The 20,579-nt window shown below is 44.8% G+C and overlaps 2 protein-coding genes across 2 annotated transcripts in view; both read left to right on the top strand.

Annotated features, from left to right (window-relative positions):
* Positions 1-3,390, top strand: part of A2ML1 (alpha-2-macroglobulin like 1) — a 52,993-nt gene extending 49,603 nt beyond the window's left edge. The window contains 4 exon segments of the mRNA XM_083483292.1: positions 796-864; positions 1,701-1,803; positions 2,673-2,714; positions 3,223-3,390. Coding sequence (XP_083339418.1) covers positions 796-864; positions 1,701-1,803; positions 2,673-2,713 — 213 coding nt within the window. The 3' untranslated portion in view covers position 2,714; positions 3,223-3,390.
* Positions 3,391-5,045: 1,655 nt separating this feature from the next.
* LOC310697062 (alpha-2-macroglobulin-like protein 1) overlaps positions 5,046-20,579 on the top strand; it is a 49,816-nt gene continuing 34,282 nt past the window's right edge. The window contains exons 1-8 of the mRNA XM_083483293.1: positions 5,046-5,252; positions 7,494-7,677; positions 10,645-10,692; positions 11,088-11,232; positions 11,553-11,605; positions 12,714-12,734; positions 15,647-15,809; positions 18,226-18,310. Of these exons, the coding sequence (XP_083339419.1) occupies positions 5,185-5,252; positions 7,494-7,677; positions 10,645-10,692; positions 11,088-11,232; positions 11,553-11,605; positions 12,714-12,734; positions 15,647-15,809; positions 18,226-18,310 (767 nt within the window). The 5' untranslated portion in view covers positions 5,046-5,184. The remainder of the gene's footprint in view (positions 5,253-7,493; positions 7,678-10,644; positions 10,693-11,087; positions 11,233-11,552; positions 11,606-12,713; positions 12,735-15,646; positions 15,810-18,225; positions 18,311-20,579) is intronic.

Raw genomic sequence — 20,579 nt, 5'->3', positions numbered from 1 at the left:
AAGACAAAGTCCCTCTCGATGAACATAGGTAAAGGTAAACCATGAGGTAGGTCCAGTCATGACCAACTCTGGGGTTGCGGCGCTCATCTCGCTTTATTGGCTGAGGGAGCCGGCGTACAGCTTCCGGGTCATGTGGCCAGCATGGCTAAGCCTTTTTTGGAGAACCAGAGCAGTACACGGAAACACCGTTTACCTTCCTGCCAGAGCAGTACCTATTTATCTACTTGCACTGGCCTGCTTTCAAACTGCTAGGTTGGCAGGAGCAGGGACCGAGCAACGGGAGCTCACCCCGTTGTGGGGATTCAAACTGCCGACCTTCATAGCAGGTTCCAAATAATGTATTGAACAGGAGGAGGAGGAGGGGTGGACAACAGGGACAATTTATTGCAGATAAGACTGAAGCCAACAATAAGCTGGGCCTGGTACAGGGCCAAAAATGGGTGGGGCTTTCCATTTTCTCTCTTTTTCTGACTCCTCTTCTCTCACTTTCTTTCTGCTACCTGCCATCCTCTCCCTCCCTCTCTCACGCACACATACTCACATGTTCCTCTACTTAGTGGGCTGCTGAGAGAGAGAGAGATCCCTCTTACCCGTGGTCTGCACAGATTGCTTACAGAGGGATATCAAAATATACGATTTTGCAAGGGACATAATTCCTGATCCCCTTCTTTCAAAGATTTGCCACTTATTCCTCAAACAATGCAAGCAACGAAAGACCTACGAAACCTCCCTTTGGTGACAAAACTGGTGGCATGTTGGGAAGTAAGCCTTAATTCTTTCATTCTGTATCCTCAGCTTAAGCAACAGCCCCTTGTGAAAAGAGTCGAGATTGGGGAGGAGCATCTCACAATATACCTGGACCAGGTCAGTACAGGGAAAAGAAACACAGCTTTGTAACAGGCAAGCACACACATCATTCGACAACTGGGCCCAATGGCACTGCTTCATTGTAGTGGCCCCCTTCACAAGTCGCCTCGCCAGGCAAAAAAGAAGACCAACGGTAACAGAAAAGGGCATTTCAACAGGTCCAGCTTGCCAAGTAAACAGCACTTTCTCGAATTTCCTCTTCTGCTTGCAGCATACTTATGAGAACAATCCAGGCCTGTTAATAAGGAGAGTTGTTTAAATTGTCAATTTAATTATTGATCTAATTAATAATTCATTAAATTGTCACAATGGAAGGAGGAAGAAGAGCAGCGAAATGCAGATCAAGGTAACTTTTCCATCTGTTTTTTGCTCCCACGCTCTGGTGTGAGCCAGCTGACCCACAGCACTGCTCGGAACCCAAAAAAAAGTGTGGCTTTTGGCCCCGCGCTCTGCCACGGACAGACTGCAGGAGCAGTCTATTATATATAAAATCTGTTTTTATTCTATGAATGTTTCATTGTTTTTATGATGTTTTTAGTGAATCTTGTTTTTATCTGTAAAACACCTTGAGTCTCCGTCGAGGAAAAAGGCAGGTTATAAATAAAAATATAACAACAACAATTCAAACAGATGTCCTCTGAAACTAGAGCCATGGATTTTCTGTTACAGTACTCTGTTCTCATGCAGAAACTATCCTATCTAAGCAGCCAGCATATTTGTTTCTGCGGTTTCACCTCCGATGGAGGTGATTGCAGGATGGCCAAACCATTTAGTGCTGACCTCAACCCCACCTTGTCCTCAACTTCTCTTTACATCCAAAGTCTTTCTCTCAGCTAGGAAAGGAGAGGCAAACGTATACCTTGGCCATGAGCCAAGACATTCCAGTGAAGGACCTGAAGCCAGCAGCTGTCAAAGTCTATGACTATTATCAGCCAGGTAGGTTCTTCTTCATGTTGAAAAATAGTAGCATTTTTAATTCATTGTGTTTCTCACAAGTCTGTGCAGCTTGTGACCTGTCCAGCCAAATACAGCCCACCATCTGTGGCCTTCAGGTGTTCTGTAATCACCCTGTATTTACAGTCTCAGTCAATCAGCAAAAATTTGTGGGCCATCATAGGTGCCTTCAGCTTAGGGGAGACCACACGTTATGAAGTCTAAGTTCCAGTTTGGAATCATATTGTTGATGGGAAGCCAACAAAGTTCTAGGCCTAATAGATGGAATAGCAACCGGCAAATTCTTTGGTCTGGGTGGTCTCCATCCAAGAGTTCTCAAAGAACTCAAATGTGAAACTGCTGATCTTCAAACAAAAATATGTGTCAGGAAGTGGCTAAAGTAGCAGGAAGCAGAGTGTAGGGAAAAATAGACAGTTCTCCTGCTTGAAGGGATGTGGGAAACAGAGTCCCCCAACGTTCGGTATTGGGGCCTGTGGTTCTTAACTTGTTCACGAACGATCTAGAGTTAGAAGTGAGCAGTGAGATGGCCAAGTTTGCTGGTGGTACTAAATTGTTGAGGGTCATTAAAACAAAAACGGATTGTGAAGAGCTCCGAAAGGACCTAAGTGAATGGGCTGTAAAATGGCAAATGCTAAGGATGCTGTCCCACCAAGAATTACCATGGGTCTCTCCAACTAGTTGCTTCATGTTGCCTTTCTGCATTGCAGAGGGTTGGACTAGATGACTCCCAGGATCTCTTCCAACTCTACAATTCTGTGGTTCTATGGAAGAATGAAGAGAGGCATAAGGAAGTGAGGATATCGTGATTGTGGCCAGTGCTGAGTTTAATTATCTGCCTTTATTTCTTTCAGATGAACAGTCCACAGTGGAATATGAAGACCCCTGCTACTGAGGTGAGTCATTCATAGGCCTGAAGTCAGACATCTATGCTTTAGGCCTCTGTGCATATAGCGGTTTTGCCTTCCCAACGCCATTTCCCCCTGGAAAACCCACTCTTTAGTGCTAAATCGGAACAAAGAGCAATCCACAGAAAACCCCATTGCTGTGTGTTCTTACTTGGCTCTAAAGATCAGGTTTCCCCAAGGGTAATTGGTGGGGCAAATGGAGGTATGGACAAGTCCTATGTTTAAAATGCTCTGTGATGCTAACAATGAACTTCTTTATTTATCCTAGGCTAATTTGCATTTCATATAGTGGATGAGATTTCACAGATATATAAGGCCTTTTCCTTCAGACTAGTAGGCAGAAGGGAAAACCTATCCGGATTTATTATGTTCGCCTCCCTATTCCAGGAGAAGAAATGTGACTTCTATGTGCCCTGAAAGGATCCATTCCTGCATCTCCCACTCTGGATTCCATATTGAAGAGAACTTACATTTCTTTTTCTTCTTCTTGGTTTAGATGGAGAAATTCTTATGGTGCAACAGGCACAGGATGGGAAAGAAAAGGAATTCAGATGAGCCATACTTAAGGAGCTGAGAACTGTTTGGGGAAAAAGTGGCCCTGTCTTTTACAACATGAACCATGCAATGGAACTCTAGTTCAGAAAATAAACAGAAACTTGAATTGCTTCTGTGGTGCTTTCTTCTATCAGATACCTTTGGTTGACTATTCCCTCCACAGGTTTATATAAAACCTTATAGACTGCAATTGCCTCATCACTTAAGTTCTAGTAGCCTTGCCAGCTATTGAACCCTGACTGTTCAAAAGCTGATGCCAATCTCAATGTACTATAGGTAATCTGGTCAGTCACTGACCCACAGATCGCTCTCCCTCCATGTTTACCTGTCCTTCTTAGCATGTATAAAGTTCACTTTGAATCTATTCCGTATCATTCAAGGCACACGTACATGCAGTGTCATAATCAATCAATCCATCTGGCAGCCTCCTTCCTGACAGGAGGCAGAGTACAAACAAGCCAGCTGAGGGGGCCTGAAACTATTATTCAGCACATCCAGTCCTTGCAGTATGCAAACCACGTAGCCTGAGCTCATTCTTTATTGGTTTCTCCACCCAGAAGGGATGGGGAAATAGTGGGGGGTTTGCATCCAAATTACACAGACCGTATCTTGAGCACACATTTTGCAAGAGTTCTAAATAAAAGGAGATAGCAGAGCTTGTGCAGGTGTTGTTGTCTGCTTAGCCAAGTAAGTTCTATCAGTTCTGGGTAGCACTCCTGCAAGCCAGGGTATCTTTTAGTTGTTGTTGTTTTAAAAAGAAAAAAGCTCCCAAAAGGAAATATGGATAGCTTTTTTGGAGAAGGACATTTGGCCATCTGTCACGGATGCTTTAGCTGAAATTCCTGCATTGCAGGGAGTTGGACTAGATGGGGTCCCTTCCACCTCTACAATTCTATGATTCTATGAACATATTGCCCTACCCTTTCGATTCCCAGGCCTCCAAGGATTTCCCACAGTTATCCAAGCACTATCTAGCCATTGAACACATCATATATCTCAATAGGATGATTCTTGGTTTCTGAATATCTTTTCCCTCTCCGGGTGATGAAATCACAGAAACACTGTAGGCCTGTGGAAACGGGCATATATGTGTTGCCATTTGGTTGGCCTTCTTCAGATTCTGGTTCAATGTTGTTTAGTCATTTAGTTGTGTCCGACTCTTCGTGACCCCATGGACCAGAGCACGCCAGGCACTGCCTCCCGCAGTTTGGTCAAACTTATGCTGGTACCTTCAAGAACACTGTCCAACCATCTCGTCCTCTGTCGTCCCCTTCTCCTTGTGCCCTCAATGTTTCCCAACATCAGGGTCTTTTCCAGGGAGTCTTCTCTTCTCATGAGGTGGCCAAAGTACTGGAGCCTCAGCTTCAGGATCTGTCCTTCCAGTGAGCACTCAGGGCTGATTTCCTTCAGAATGGATAGGTTTGATCTTCTTGCAGTCCATGGGACTCTCAAGAGTCTCCTCCAGCACCATAATTCAAAAGCATCAATTCTTCGGTGATCAGCCTTCTTTATGGTCCAGCTCTCACTTCCATACATCACTACTGGGAAAAGACAAGACAATCTGCTGTCTTGTCTCCATGGACGAAGACAACAGATTCTGGTTCACACCATTTCTAATCCCTTCTCAGTTTGCCTTGAAGGCTGGCAAGGAGTGAGTGGTCTCTCTTTCATCTGAAGAGTCACAGCCATCTCCCTGCATGGAGTTGAAGGGAGGAGCCTCAGGGACATACGGTGTTTACTCTGAGGAGGAGGAGAGTCAATATTGACTCAGATGAAATTAAGTTCATGCGCCTTGTGGGTGAACAGAGGAATCACTGGGCAACTATTTAGGTCTCTACACCAGCGCTGGCTGTTCTGAGCACCGACTGAGATCTGGTCTCTGCTGCCCATCGCAGCTCCAACTATGGGGGCAGCTATGTTCCTCTGGGCCCTGGCTCTGCTTTCACTCACAGCTCCAGTCATTTCAGACCCGTAAGATGTTTATTTTTCATTTCTATTTCCTGGGCAGATTTTTAAGTGGGATGTGAGTATTCCTCTAAATACCACTTGCTGGGGATCACAATTGGAGAGAATGCTGTGGTGCTCAGGTGCTTCTTCCAGGCATCTAGTTGGCTCCTGTGAGAACAGGGTGCTGGTCTGGAGGGGCTTTTGATTTGCCACAGTAGGGCTCTTCTTAATAATAATAATAATAATAATTTTATTATTTATACCCCGCCCATGTGGCTGGGTTTCCCCAGCCGCTCCAGGCAACTTCCAGAAGATATAAAAACAGAATTATTGTGGTCTTGGGTGGTTATTATGAAATTGCTACTCTTTGTTTTCACTTTTCTTCTGGGGAATGTCATCATCAAATTGTTTCCCTGGGCTTTTTCCATTACTTTTCAGAGCAAGGCTGGAGCTAGACCTCGGAGGTGCCGCTTACGGGTGCCTCACCCTCACAGACAAGGCAGAGCCCTTGCCCGCTACCACATGCAAAGGCAGCAAGACCCCCACTCCCAGGCCACCCCACCTCCCAACACCCATGACAGGAAAATTGAGATGGCTGCTGCTGTGCACCATCCATTCCTCCTGCTGGGATGACAGATCCATAGATAAATGTACAGATTTTATAGATCTACAGCCTCAGTATAAATTGATCTATATATGTTCTAGGTCTGCAGTCCGAGTACAGTGGTACCTTGGGTTAAGAACTTAATTCGTTCTGGAGCTCCGTTCTTAACCTGAAACTGTTCTTAACCTGAAGCACCACTTTAGCTAATGGGGCCTCCCTCTGCCACCACGCTGTCGGAGCACGATTTCTGTTCTTATCCTGAATCAAAGTTCTTAACCCGAGGTACTATTTCTGGGTTAGTGGAGACTGTAACGTGAAGCATCTGTAACCTGAAGCGTCTGTAACCCGACGTACCACTGTATAGAAACACGAATAGTTAATGGTACAAGTGAGAATAGCAGTCCCCTTGAGCCTACTCGGAGTATAGAAACATTTCTCATTACATCATTCAACGAAGCAAGCAAGCTGTTGCTGGCCAAAATACATTTAGATCCATTTCACCTTGGCACGCTTGTGCTCAGCTTAGCATCCTGGCATATAGCTTTATTCATTTCTAGATACATTCAACATTTGCAGTGTCTGCATGTCCTTGGATGATCTGTTGCAAACGCTTATTGTGCTTTGTGCTCTGTACCATGTATTTGTGTGCTAGCGTGATAAGGATTTTAACTGTTCTCTGCCCCATTGGGGCTATGGGCGCTTGCAAAGTGAAAGGGATTCTCAGCAGTTCCTCAAAGCGATGTTGTTGTTGTTGTTTTTTAGTCGTTTAGTCGTGTCCGACTCTTTGTGACCCTATGGACCAGAGCATGCCAGGCACTCCTGTCTTCCACTGCCTCCTGCAGTTTGGTCAAACTCATGCTGGTAGCTTTGAGGACACTGTCCAACCATCTCGTCCTCTGTTGTCCCCTTCTCCTTGTGCCCTCCATCTTTCCCAACATCAGGGTCTTTTCCAGGGAGTCTTCTCTTCTCATGAGGTGGCCAAAGTATTGGAGTCTCAGCTTCACAATCTGTCCTTCCAGTGAGCCTCAAAGCGATCGGCTACTATAAGTTCCCTCTTGGTGGTGGTTATCACTTTGTGGAATGCCCTCTCTAGTCTTGCTCATTCTTAACCTTCAGGAAGAATCTAAAAACATTCCCTAGGCATATGGTGGCTGAAAGATTTGCCCACTGTGATATTATTAGCTGTGAGAGTCATTGGTTGTATATGTGTAGTTTTTTTTCTTTAAGTTCTTAACTGTTAAAGAAAATGTTAAGTGCTTTTAGAAGATTTTTTAAAAACTGGTTTTTAAAACTATATTATTTTATGGATGAGTTTGCGGTTCTGGGCTCCTTTGGGAGGAATTCTGGGATCTAAATACTATAAGTTTCCTTTTAACAGTCACACTCGGGGGTCCACATTATCACATTTTGGGGCTCTTGTGGTCCCCCAACAGTAGCTTCTCATTTTCCAAACAGATGAGTGTATTCCAAATAACAAGCTTCTTCTTTGTATGGCAAAGAGAGGGGTAAGCCAATTAAAATCTGACGGGTATATGAATGTGACTTGCAGGCTGCCAGCTGACCATCCCTGCCCCCAGAAAGCAACAGGTGAGTGCCCTTTTAGCTGCTTCTCTAAAGGCCAAGAGCAACTTCTTCAATGGCCCTTTCTTCTTCTCTTGCAGCCACTATCTATTGACCTTCCCGGCACTCATTCACCATCCGGATACTGAAGAGTTCTGTGTGCTTCTGAGCAACCTCCCGGAGACAGTCCACCTGAAAATAACATTAGAGATGACGTTGCAGAACCACACCCTGCTAGAGAAGGATGTGGAGAAACCAGGGACCTATGAATGCACCAGCTTCCAGGCAAGTTTCATCCATTGCAAGCAACTCAATGGCTTCCGGCTCCCGTCTGCCCCAATTAGTATGGATAATGATCAGGGATGATGGAAGTTGTAGCCCAGTGATATCTGCATGGCCACACTCCTGCAACAAGGGGAGCTCTCTTTCACATTATCTTTATTTTTCAAATTATTCTTATTAATTTTCCAAATTTTCACAAATCAAACCTAATGACTTAAATTTAATACAATTTCTTAAAATCAAGTTTCCTGCTCCTGTAGCAAACATATGTTGATCATTTCCTCCCGTAGCAGCATCATTTCTTATTTAATGTCCAGTTTTCATCCTTCACTTGCCATTAAACCATTCTTCCAGTCGACCGCTTTTTCCTCTTTACAAACAGTGCCTCTGTTACATCTTATAAATATAAAATCCATTTCATGTGTGTAGTCTGTTTCACATTATCTTGCTTGTGCATAATAATCATGTGAAAGCTGCTGGGAATAGCCTTATTATTATTATTATTATTATTATTATTATTATTATTATTATTATTGTTATTATTATTTCCATTTGTAGACCGCTTACTAGCCAAAGATCTCAAAGTGGTTTACAATAGATAAAATACAATAAGTAAGTAAAAATGCATAAATATATACAAGCATAATAAGTGCAATAAAAAACTATGTCAAATGATTTGCATTAAAATAAAAAATGCATAAATAATATCAATATATAAACACAATATCAATATAAATAAAGTCAGAGAATGGGACAGCCATGTCAAATCAACCCTACATCCTGGATTACCTGCAGAAGGGATACCCATCCACAATAGTGCATGCCCCTTTCTTGTACCCTCTTGTACTCACTGCCAATAAGAGATTAAGAGATCAATTATTTGCCAGGCTGCCCCTTACCAAACAGCCTACAAAATTTCCCAGGGGTCTCTCTGAAACCTCCTTAGGTAGGGTGATAGTAAAACTGCAAGTGTTGAGAGTGTTTGGAATAGTCAAAGACCACACAGGAACAGGAAAATAGTGTATAGGATGAATGGGAGCAGCAGGAAGCGATGAAGTATAAAACATGCAAATGTTACAGAGAAATTACAGAATATTCCCTTTGGAGCAAAAACAAACTAAAATTGGTTATATGCAACCCACTTGCCCTATTTGAAAAGAGTCCCTAAATTCACTAGGCTCTTAGTAGGATTCCTTGTTCATAGGTAGGCCTTTGTCCCTTGAAACCTTCCTCCCAAGCGCAACAAAAAGTTCTGCAAGTTACCCGAGGCCACTTTGATCTACTCACCTCCTAGGTATCTATCTTTCCTCCCCTTGGAACACCTGCTCAGAGAAGTTTTCAGATTTCCTGTCTTTGGAAAGAGAGAACTGTGCATCAGCAATGGTGGACACCTATGCCTTGGTTTTATGAATTTCAGGGCACCAGCAGACAGGCAAAAATACGCATTCCCATTTTATACACAGGCGGTCCAGAACATTAAAGACCACATCCTTTACAGAGAGCATTATGTACAGCTGGAGCAAAATTCCCAGACAGAGCTAGTGAAGAGGCGGGTGTGGGAATGGGTCTAGGAATGATGGTGGGGTGGGGAGCAGGGATAGATTTATGGATGAAGCCAATGGCCTCAACTGAGCCCAGGACTAGATAGCCAAACTCCTCTATAGCTAAAATGTATTCCATGCCCATGGTAAAAAGCAATGGTTCCTCTACTAAATCATCTTTATAAGTTAAATCTACCCAGTTTTCACAGATGCTTCTCATATGTTTTCTGCTTTAATCTCTTACCTTTGTTGTACTTAACCCCTTTTCTTCCATCCCTCCTATGGGATATAATCCATTGGAAGTCAAGTGCAACACTCCTTATTTCCCTAGAGTGGATACAGGCAAGGGGATGTTAGTGTAACTTCCTGTTCCACTGGTCTGGAGCATCCTCCCCCTGCATGTGATCTGGGAGATGGGCGTGGCCCTGGCTGATTCCATAAAAGAGCCGAGTCACGCAGCCATTTTCTCTCTCTTGATGCTGATCTCTTGCTTGCTGATCTCTTGCTGCCATGCTGCTCTCCTGCAGCCATTTTGTTCTCTTAATGTAATTTTGCTGTCTGCTGGCTCCCAGCCAGCAGCACATGAGCTCAATCTCCATATGAGACAAACTCAGACTTTGTTATGTAACTACTAAGTAAAGCCTGCCTTTCAGGGATCAAATCGTGAACTGAAATGTGAGTAAACTTCTTGTTACTTTTAAAGGAAAGACTCGTCTCTTTATTCTTTTAAGAGGGATAAAAGGGGACACCAGGAATAATCCATCTGGGCAAACCAGATTGGATTACTTAACTAAAGAGATTCAAACGAATCTGCAAATTAGCTTCCTGCTATATTGAGGGGTCCGTATAGTTAAAGCTATGGTTTTCCCAGTAGTGAAGTATGGAAGTGAGATCTGGACCATAAAGAAGGCTGATCACCGAAGAATTGATGCTTTTGAATTATGGTGCTAGAGGAGACTCTTGAGAGTCCCATGGACTGCAAGAAGATCAAACCTATCCATTCTGAAGGAAATCAGCCCTGAGTGCTCACTGGAAGGACAGATCCTGAAGCTGAGACTCCAATACTTTGGCCACCTCATGAGAAGAGAAGACTCCCTGGAAAAGACCCTGATGTTGGGAAAGATGGAGGGCACAAGGAGAAGGGGACGACAGAGGACGAGATGGTTGGACAGTGTTCTCGAAGCTACCAGCATAAGTTTGACTAAACTGTGGGAGGCAGTGGAAGGGAGGAGTGCCTGGCTTGCTCTGGTCCATGGGGTCACGAAGAGTCGGTCACGACTAAACGACTAAACAACAACAACAACAATATTGAGGGGAATCTGCTCTGCTACATCACTCAGTAGCGTGAGTGAAGGAAGGATAATATTTATTCAGTATATCATTTCCTACTATCCTTAACATTCCCACACCTCCATCTTGCCCTCTTCAGGTACCAGCCTTTGTTGCCCGGAAAACAGAGAGTTACTACCTTCCATTGGTAAGTCTTGCATTTCCCAATCATTCCCTTTCTTTCATGCACCCTTGGCACTAGGAGAATTTAAATTAGAGAGGAAGGGGGGAATGACTTAAGAGGAAAAGAAGAGAAGGGGATAGAGAAGCGGGTGGAGGTGGAACTGTACTGAGAGAACATGGATGAAAGAGAAAACCAAGATGGACATGCAAAGAAAGAGAAGGGGGTGTGTATCTATTGGGAGGGGGAGTAATAAATGGAAGTGTGTGTGTGGTGTTGACTCCCTGATCCCTAGGGGAGAGCGAAGTTGGTAGAAGAGCAAGGGGCAGTTTTTGAGACATACCCTCTCTACTGCAAAATACTTTTCTGTTCTCGGTCCTCCTGTTAGAACATGTTTTGCTTTTCTCTTTGGCACTGTGAAGGAAGGAGAAATGGCCCGTGTTCACATCCTAGTCCTACAGGGTGACAGCGTAAGCTTTAAGGGCTCCAAGAAGGTGCAGGTCAAGAGCTCTCCCACAATTAACCTGATGGATCTAGACAAGCCCTTTTACAAGCCTGGAGAGAGAGGTGGGTATCGGAGTGACTGCAGCTTCTGTCCCATCTTTGGGGATGGAACGGTGTCCCCGGCAAATAGGAATCAAATAAGCAAACTCAGTGTTCCAAGAACTAAGCTATTAAACCAAAGCCGAGTGCCTTTCAAGAGCCCAGATGCTCTACAGATCTGCATACAATAATAAGTTGACATCAACAATTTGCCTTGCTAATTCAGCAGGGGGTGAAAATCTAGTCCTTGGTTTTAAAATGCAACAACATGAAGGAAGTATGTGGGAGCAACAACAAAAACCAGAAATGAATAATCTCTCTGTTTCTTTGTTTCCCCCCTTCAGTAAAACTTCGAATTGTGCAGCTTGATGATCAATTTAAGGCCCGCAATAAATCTGTAAGTATTGGTCTCTTATTATGATCACAGACTATCAATTCCTCAAAATGTCATAAGCCCAGGAAGGTCTCCTTACTGGACCCAGAGACAAATACTTTGTTATTTCTCAAGTGGAAGAACATCTTTAGGAGTTTCTCATGCTTCCATTCGCTTGTGAATTGGGCCCAGAGATTCTGCAGGACATTAGCTCTGTATTAAAATGCACTGAGGAGCATTGCAGTGGTGATGAAACATGAGGAATTAGTACCCAAACTTCACTATGCAAACTGCAGATTCAGATATCTCAGGCACGTCCAACAGGTAGATTGTGATCTACCGGTAGATCACTGGCAGATCACTGGCACCCCCCAAAAAAGCTAAAACAAGGTCAACATTTTTGCCCTGCAACCCGCCAAAAATGAGGCTTTCCTCCTCCCTAAAAAAAGCTCAACAACCTTGACCTGAACCCCCCTGATCCTGATCACTGCCAGTTTTTAACTCTGTGAGTAGATCGCAGTCTCTTGAGAGTTGGCCATCCCTGAGATATCTGAACAGCCAGATCTGTGTGTGGTGCTGTAAACAAATAAGCAGCCTTAAACAAGCCTTACTTTTTTGTGTTTTGCTGGTTCACGACAACCGTTTCACCATAAACCATGTTGGAACGAAGGGGAAAGGTCCCCCCCCCCTTCTTTCTTTATCTTTTGCAAGGTTTCCAAGGGTTTTCCTATTTTCCCCTTTCATTTTGGGGTCAATATTTCACGCATTGGAAATTTCCCCATAGGAATCAAATCGTCAACTTGTTATGTGAACGCTTGCCTAAAAAACGATTTCCTGAGTTTGGATAGTGGGACTTGTGTGGTGCATCCACCAACCAGAACCCTTTAATTACATGCCCTCTAGTGGTCACATGATCAATATCAGCATGATGGGGGCTGGTGCTTGAACAGATGTTCCCACATACGTAGGTCTGTAGGGGCAGGTACGGTCTCCCTTGGGTAATGTCAGTTCGAGAGTGCAGGCAGGACAGAACTGTCATTTCCTTGGCTGGTTTTACAGAATGCTGGGGGACTTGGAAGCTGCTCTGTTCCTCATTGACACTGACATTGTCCCTCTCTCTTGTCACTTGCAGATCCCTTTGCTAGAGCTGAGAGTAAGTACCGGTAACTAGCATTGGTCGTGATGTTTTCCTTTTGTTCCCATCCTGTCCTTTGAGACCACTTGAACATCAGGGCATGTCTACACTACACATTTAAAGTAATATGGTTGCAATTGTAAACCTAGGAACTATAGTTTTGGCTTGAAGAGGCTGCTGGACAGGAAAAACAACCCCAATGGTCCCTTCTGTGAGTTGCTCTTGTTAAAATAGATTTGCTTTTGGCTTGAACTTAAGTAGGCATACCATCAAAGAGCAGTGGGTGTGAAATGTAGGTCTAAGCTGCCCCTTTCTATGAATATTGTCATTTATTAAGTACTTACCACCTGTTAGGCTACAGGGAATCCTATCCCTCCCACGGTGGCAGTCAAGAAGCAGATAAACAAGAAGAGTTCTTACCAAGTAGTTTAGTCAATATTCACAGAGAGAGACGCAGGAATATGGTCTTTCTTAGATAATGGTTTTGCTCCAAGTAAAGTCCCACCCTCTCTGTCTCTCCTATTCTATGTCATCCCTGCTCTGGCTGATCTGTGCTTTCTGCCTCTGAGCTTTCTGTTCTACTACTCTCAATACACGCCAGGTCCTGGGAGAAGGGGAGTCAGGAATGCTTTCCAAAGACACTGAGTCTGTCAGCTGTCTCTCCCCTGGTGGTGCTTCTTCTTCTTCCTGCTGTTCCTCTCCCACTATTTCCCAGCTTCTCCCCTCTGCAGCCTCTGAACTATGCCCTTCCATAAACCACTGTTGCAAATCTATACTGTCCTTCTCTTCTTGGGAACGTTCATGTTAAGTTGTGGGTGAACATATCAGACGACGCAGCGATTCTTCAAACAGCTCTTGTTTATTCAGAGGCCAGAACAGAACTGAGCTGAAGGGCTCAGTCAGCCTGCTTATACAGAGCTCTAGTACGTTACTGTAGCAACTTTCTAAAACTATCCAATCACTGAACGTCACTTTCGATCCTTCATTTGCATAACTATCTACAGTATACCCCTGCTGGCCCAGGGTGAGAACTTCAGTACATAACAGTTCAGGAAGGGGAGGCGATCCCCACCATTCCTCCTCAGTCCAGTCCCTGACATCACCATGCATAGATATTCACATGATAAGCCAGTTGTCTATATTTCCCTGCCAAATTATGAGAACTGAGCCATACACCTGTACTTCTGCATTCTCCTATTCATGGGATGCAATACAATAGTGGAATTATCCTCAACCTGTCGTAAGACTCAACAGAAGGTTATATGCCCCCACTGTGGTAAATGTTAATAACTATTTGGTCAACGGTTGCCTGCATTCACCCCAACACCCGCCAGCAACTGCTAAAGCAATATGAGAAGTGCCACAAGAAGATGCCAATTGCCTTTCTGAATTGGCCCCCAAACTATTGCAAACTAAATGTGATGTTAATTGCCTGAATGCAATCAAAATGTACATTTTTACTATATAAATGGCAGCCTCAGGACTGTGAGGATGGAGGCAGGGAGCGGGGGATTTAACTTTGTCACCCTGCCAAGTTCCAATAAAAGAAAACACCTCCCCAAAGCCACTTTTTGGTTTTCAAGGGAAGATTCCATTGGTAAGCGTGGAAGTGTCATTTGAAATGCAAATATAGCGCACCTGCATCATACATGCATATTATTAGCGTGAATTCAGCTGTGGCAGCAGGAGGAAGGGGAGGGACCAAGGCAGAAGGGAAGAGAAAGAAATCTGTCTTTTTTGGCTGCAAGACGAGGATGGAAGAGACTGTCTCCGGGGAAGAGAGATTGCCTGCTAAATGACTCTGGGAATGGTAGCTCTGTGAGGGGAATAAGGGGATCTCATAAGGACTCTCAGCACCCTTAACAAATGACAGTTCCCAGGATTCCTTGGGGGAAGCCATAGTGGCATGATACTGTTTTGAATGTGTTATACAGGGGTAGGGGGACTCCATTGCAACAGAAAAAATAAATATCTGCCTTGCTTTTCTTCTACTGGTTATAGCCTCCATGCCTTCTTCTCTGGACTTAGGGGACTCTGAGCCCCTTGGGGAGTTGGGCTGTAAAGGCCACCCCCCAATTTTGTACAACAAGTATATGGTGCAGACATGGGTGTAGCCAGGATTTTTGTTAGGGGAGGGAAGAAACTGAGCTATGCATTTTTATTTATTTTTATTGATGGGGGGCAGCTGCCTCTCTCTGGCACCCCTGGGCTACGCCAAAGGGTGCAAATGGAGACAAATCCATTCCGTTAGGAGAAATTGCTTTGCCAAAGTGTGCATGTGTGGAGAAACTTGCACCAAGATGCTGATAAATTTCCACAACGGCTTTAAAATCATCCCCACCATCTAATGTGAAAATGTAAAGAACTAAAGATCGGGGAAAGTTAGAAACTGAGAGGATTCCTTTATCCCTACCCCAAATGCAGCTTAGGACTAAGGTGGGTCTCAGGTTGGAAAAAGTTGAAGACTGCTGCCATAGAGGACTGTCCTGTCATCTTTGTTGACTCTACAGTCATACCTTGGTTGTCGAACGCCTTGCAACTCAAACGTTTTGGCTCTCGAATGCTGCAAACCCAGAAGTGAGTGTTCCAGTTTGCAAACATTCTTTGGAACCCAAAAGTCTGCCACAGCTTCTGCAGCTTCCAGTTGAGTGCAGGAAGCTCCTGCAGCCAATCGGAAGACGCACTTTAGTTTTCGAACATTTCCGGAAGTCAAATGGACTTCCAGAACGGATTCCGTTAGAGAACTAAGGTATGACTGTACTGCCAGTCTAGTCAGCTCCTGCTCACGGTTTGCAGGGACGGGAGCTCAGGCAAGAGCATTTCTTGGGATAGCCCAGCCTTCTTCAGGATGTGGTTCATCTGGTTATGTGAACATTGCTATTGCTGCAGCCAAGGGGACGAACCTCACAGTCCTTTTGGTCTTATCCCAGGATCCTAATGGGAACCGAATAGGCCAATGGGTGGACGTGAAGCCTCACCATGGCATTGTGGATCTCTCTTTCCCTCTGGCCTCGGAAGCGGCCCTGGGATCGTACACCTTCAAAATGGGAGAGGACTACAGAAATAGGAAAGAATTCACTGTGGAGGAATATGGTAAGTTTCTGGGGAAGACCACATGGCTTGTGAGAATCGTTCTAAGAATAAAAGGAAGCGTATGTTCAGGGAAGTTTTTAATGGTTGATGTTTTGTTGTGCTTTTAATACTTTGTGGGGAGACGCCCAGAGTGGCTGGGGCAACCATAAATAATAAATTGTTATTGTTATTGTTAGGTTCCATGTCTATGGGGCTGAGGACAGCTCAGGCCTACCCCAAAGTATGTGGGGATGGGCCTAAGTCCTTCCAATCTTGAGTGGCTGAGCCCCGTCGGGCCTCCCCAGAGCAGCAGAGGGCCCCATCGTCCCTCCCTGCTGTGGCAGAAGGCCCCATGTCGGCAGGATTCAGAAGTAATGCCCTTTTGGGGGAGAAGAAATCACTCTAAGCAAGGAAAGGGTAGTCAGAGCCACATCCGTGGTTGGCCTAGCACAGATGCTTGGGGGGCCAGTGGCTCAAGTGTTGAACCAGCTAACCCTGCCGGTGTCTTGGGAAGCCGAGATAGCTGAGTTTGGAGTGCCAACTCCTAATGCCATGCTTAAATGCTTGGGGGCAGCAGGAATGGGAGAGAAAGCGGGGCAGGGCTTGGATGGTTTTTGCTGACTGCTCTCCGAGATGTGTGGCAGGAATTAGAAGCTACTTGGAAGAAAGGTCAACAGCTGGCTGGCAGGGCGCCCATAATGTCATCCGTATCAGCAACTCCTCGGAATACAAATACCTTCCGGATAGATTGCTCATATACATGGGGCCATCTGCTGTAGTAGCGGGCCCCCATGCTGGTGGAGGGCCACATCAGGCCTCATGGCTTCCTTCCAATGTGCGTGAACTTGGCGCTTCTGAAAGGAAGAGAGATTTGCCTGCCCTGAAGTCCCTTTCAATACTGCTGTTTTCAGCTGCTCAAAATGCAGAAAGCAAACACAACAGCAGGCATCTCTACACATTGGTCGTTAGGTCATCTGCAGAAAAGACTCATGCCTGTACAGTAAGCCTGCAACTTACACACATTTAGCTTTTGCACGTCCAGCTTTATGTGCTTGGCAAAAAAATAAAATGGGGGGGGGAGCAGAAAGGGGGCAGGTGTCTGGGGGAAAAGACTTTGGCGATCTCACCCACCATTGAACCCAATGTATTTTGACTAGATGCGATTTTGGTTTGGGGTTGATCACTGGAACATAACCCCCGCCATAAGTTGAGGGCTTACTATACAACTGTGGAGGGGGGGTCAGGGGGGCTGCTGCTTGTGTTGCCCTGTGCACATGTTCATTCCCCATGCTAATTCTGTCTAGACATTGTGAATGGTTACTAGCTCTCCAATATGTTGCTGTCTTTCCTGGAAGAAAATGCAGCAGTGATGTTCTAGAGAAAAGATCTGGGAGGAGGTAGAAATGTGAGGTGCTGATTTTAAAGAGAGAGAGAGAGAGAGAGAGAGAGAGAGAGAGCGAGAGAGAGAGAGAGAGCGCTACATTTATATCCTACCTTTCCTTCAATGAGCTCAAGGTAGCATATACAGTGGAATCTCTGGATACGAATGGGATCCGTTCCGGAGCCCCGTTTGCATCCAGAAGCAAATGTAACTAGTGACGGCATGTCTGTGCACGCACACGTTGCTTTTCGCAGCTTCTGCGTATGCGCGTGACGTCATTTTGAGCATCTGCGCATGCACGAGCAGCGAAACCCGGAAGTAATGCACTCCGTTACTTCTGGGTTGCCATGGAGCGCAACTCAAATGCGCTCAACATGAAGCATATTCAACCCGAGGTATGACTGTATAGTCCTGTGAGGTAGGTTAGGCTGAGAGGCGACAATTGGTCCAAAGTCACCCACCCATGGCGGAGTTTGGGGCGGGTTCAACTCTGGTATCCTTGGTCCTTATCAAACACTCTAAGCACTGTACTGGCTCACAAATGCATCTCATGCAATGTCCCAGTGAACACAGTTGGTGAAGAAATGCATACTAATTTGACACCTGTCACTTTGCAACCATCCCACATGCAACAGAGGAAAAACGAGGAGATCAAAGTTAGGTCAAAACGTTATTGCATCGCCAGCTGGCTATGATAATATAATGCGAAAAAATGACCCTGAAGGAGGGCAAAACAATGCCTCCTTTTCCTTCCACCCACCCGCTAAATTAAAGCATCTACATCTATAGGTGTGTGCATTTTAAGTTCAGTTTAGGGTCAAGCAAGATATGATATGCAAGATCCATACAGAGGATCTCTTCTGGTTTGGAGTTTTGTTAATTTGCTTTTAAAATCAAAATACGCTGCAGAAGCAAAATCTGACCAGACAGCAGCACTTGCTGGAGTTAACATTCTCCTCTCGTGTCTTTTAATCCAAATGCAATTACCCCAGAACTATTGGTCTTGGTGTTTTTAGAAATCTGCTACTCTTCTTCTTCTTCTTCTCTCCATTGCAGTGCTGCCAAAATTTGAAGTGCTGTTTGAACCTCCGCAATTTGTCACCAGAGCAGATGAAGAAGTTCAAGTCAAAGTGCTTGGCAGGTGAGCAAAATCTTGTGTGTCCTCAAAGACCATGCCAACGGTTGATGGAGAATATTTCATCCCCAATAATGAGGACAGAATAGGCGGGCATCAGAACTGTGTCCTTTTCCCCTGCTCTGTTTCTGGAGGACTAAATTGCAGAAGAAAAAAAGGATATTCCAAGCACCTGAGGTATTTGGTAAAGCAAATCTGTCTGTTCCAGTCCGGCTTCTTTCCTTTCACCTTTTTCTCTCTTTCCCTTCCAGTGACCTATCAATTATGGTCTAGTTTTTTGTTTGTCTGTCTGTCCAGAAAGCTTCTTTTCCTTTCCTGTCATTTTGCAGAAAAAGTCAAGCACCACGTCTTCCCTCCCTGGTCCCTCATACACATACTTTCCACATTTCCTGCATTTCTCCACAACAGGCCATCAAGTAATCTCTGCATCTGCATGTGAAACATTATTGGGAATGATTCTGTGGCAACTGTGGAGAGGAAAAGCTATAACGACTAGTGAAATTTTCATTCCATTCAGAAAGTCTCTGGGTGGTATAAAAGGATTGTTCTGGCATGCCTGCCTCCAGTCTTTTCTCAGACAGCATGGGATCGGGTCAGGAGTTCCAGCTTGGCCCCATGACTGTGGGTTCCCAGGGCTGTGGGTGCCATGCAGCGTGCATGGCCCTGGCACCAAAATTTGTGGGTGCCCGGCCCTTCATGGGGAATTTTGTGGGTGCTCAGACACCCAAGGCCCCAGGGAATCGGCACCTATGGATCAGGTGTTCTTTCCTTCAGTGTGAATTCACGGGGGAAATCTCTCCCTAAGGCTGGTCCACTCTTTCATTTACCGTATAATAATAATAATAATATCTTTATTGTCATTGCCCCCTCTCGGGGACAACGAAATTACGTATCCAAAATGCATGAGCTTTGCTGTGATAAAATGGCTGATGTGTTGTTTCTCAACTCAGCTTGGAAACCCTGAAGCCTTTCCTAGCTCATCTGTAGCCAAGACATAAAAACACCTTTTTATAGGGATAAAGCAGGGGTCAGCAAACTTTTTCAGCAGGGGTCCAGTCCACTGTCCCTCAGACCTTGTGGGGGGGGGGCAGACTATATGTTGGACAAAAAATGATGGAAGAGCACCACGAGCTCCGGTGGCTGCTTACCTGTGTCTTGTGAGCGACAGGGGCTGGCGGTGGCGATGGTGGAGGGACGATGAGCGGCGTGCAAAAGGGCTTTGGAGAGGGGCTGCTTAAAATGGCGGCTGCTCGAGCGCTGCTGCTGCTGGCACCAACAAAGCCCAGCCCCCTTCCTCCTCTAGTAGAAAAAAGACAGTCATGGAACCAAGAAATTGCACAAAACAAATGAAATACCATGAAAATCCCTGAAATGAGAAGTAATCGACTAGAAATCGATCCCGTTAAGGCTTTGTTCAACTTTAGGTTTTTCTATTTTTATTTTATTTTATTTTTAAATAGCTTTTATTTTGCTTAAACAGGTACATATAAATATAAACAACCAAAAATTACAAAGGAAAATTCCTTAATAGTAATGAAAAAAAACTACAAAAAATATCGAAGTACATGACACAGAACATAAGCTACTATGGGAAATAAAAGAAAAGAAAAGAAAAGAAAAGAAAAGAAAGAAAAAAGAAAAAGGAAAAAAAGGAAGATGAACCAAAGCAGAAAAGCTCATCAATTGTACACTTCCTTCTATTTTTTCCCTTAACCTTTTTGATTTTTATTATTTAGTTTATTTCCATAAGACAATATTTCTAGTCGATTACTTCTCGTTTCAGGGATTTTCACGTATTTCATTTGTTTTGTGCCCCTTGCTCCTCTATACAGCGCAGGGAGAAGCCAGGAGAAGGGAGGGAGGAGGCGCCGCTGCTGCCGCCGTGTGAGGGAGAGGGAGAGAACGCCCGTGCTGGCAATCCACATGGCAATTCCTGGACCGTCCACGGGCCGGAACCAAAAGGCAATTGGGCCTGTTCTGGCCCACGGCCCTTGGTTTGCCTACCCATGGGATAAAGACATCCCTGCCCTGTCAATGTCCATAGTGTGTTACACAAGCAGAAACAAATCTCACACTGTTTGAGGCGTGTTTATGTGAACAGCTGGGAGGAAAGTGCTGAAGAACTGCAACTTTGCTGTGCTCAAAGGCAGTAATGTGAACAACACACCCTAAAGTGATTTTCCTACCACAAACTGTTCAATCAAGAAGTCTCTCTGGTTTTTTTGGTGCTACCAGCTCCATTTCCACCACCACCACCCCGACAAATTAAAGCTGA

The sequence above is a fragment of the Podarcis liolepis genome, assembly GCF_965112155.1.
Source record: "Podarcis liolepis genome assembly, chromosome: 17".
In the NCBI taxonomy this organism is placed as follows: domain Eukaryota; kingdom Metazoa; phylum Chordata; class Lepidosauria; order Squamata; family Lacertidae; genus Podarcis; species Podarcis liolepis.
The sequence above is the reverse complement of the archived record's forward strand: the minus strand, read 5'-3'. Positions and strand labels throughout refer to the sequence as shown.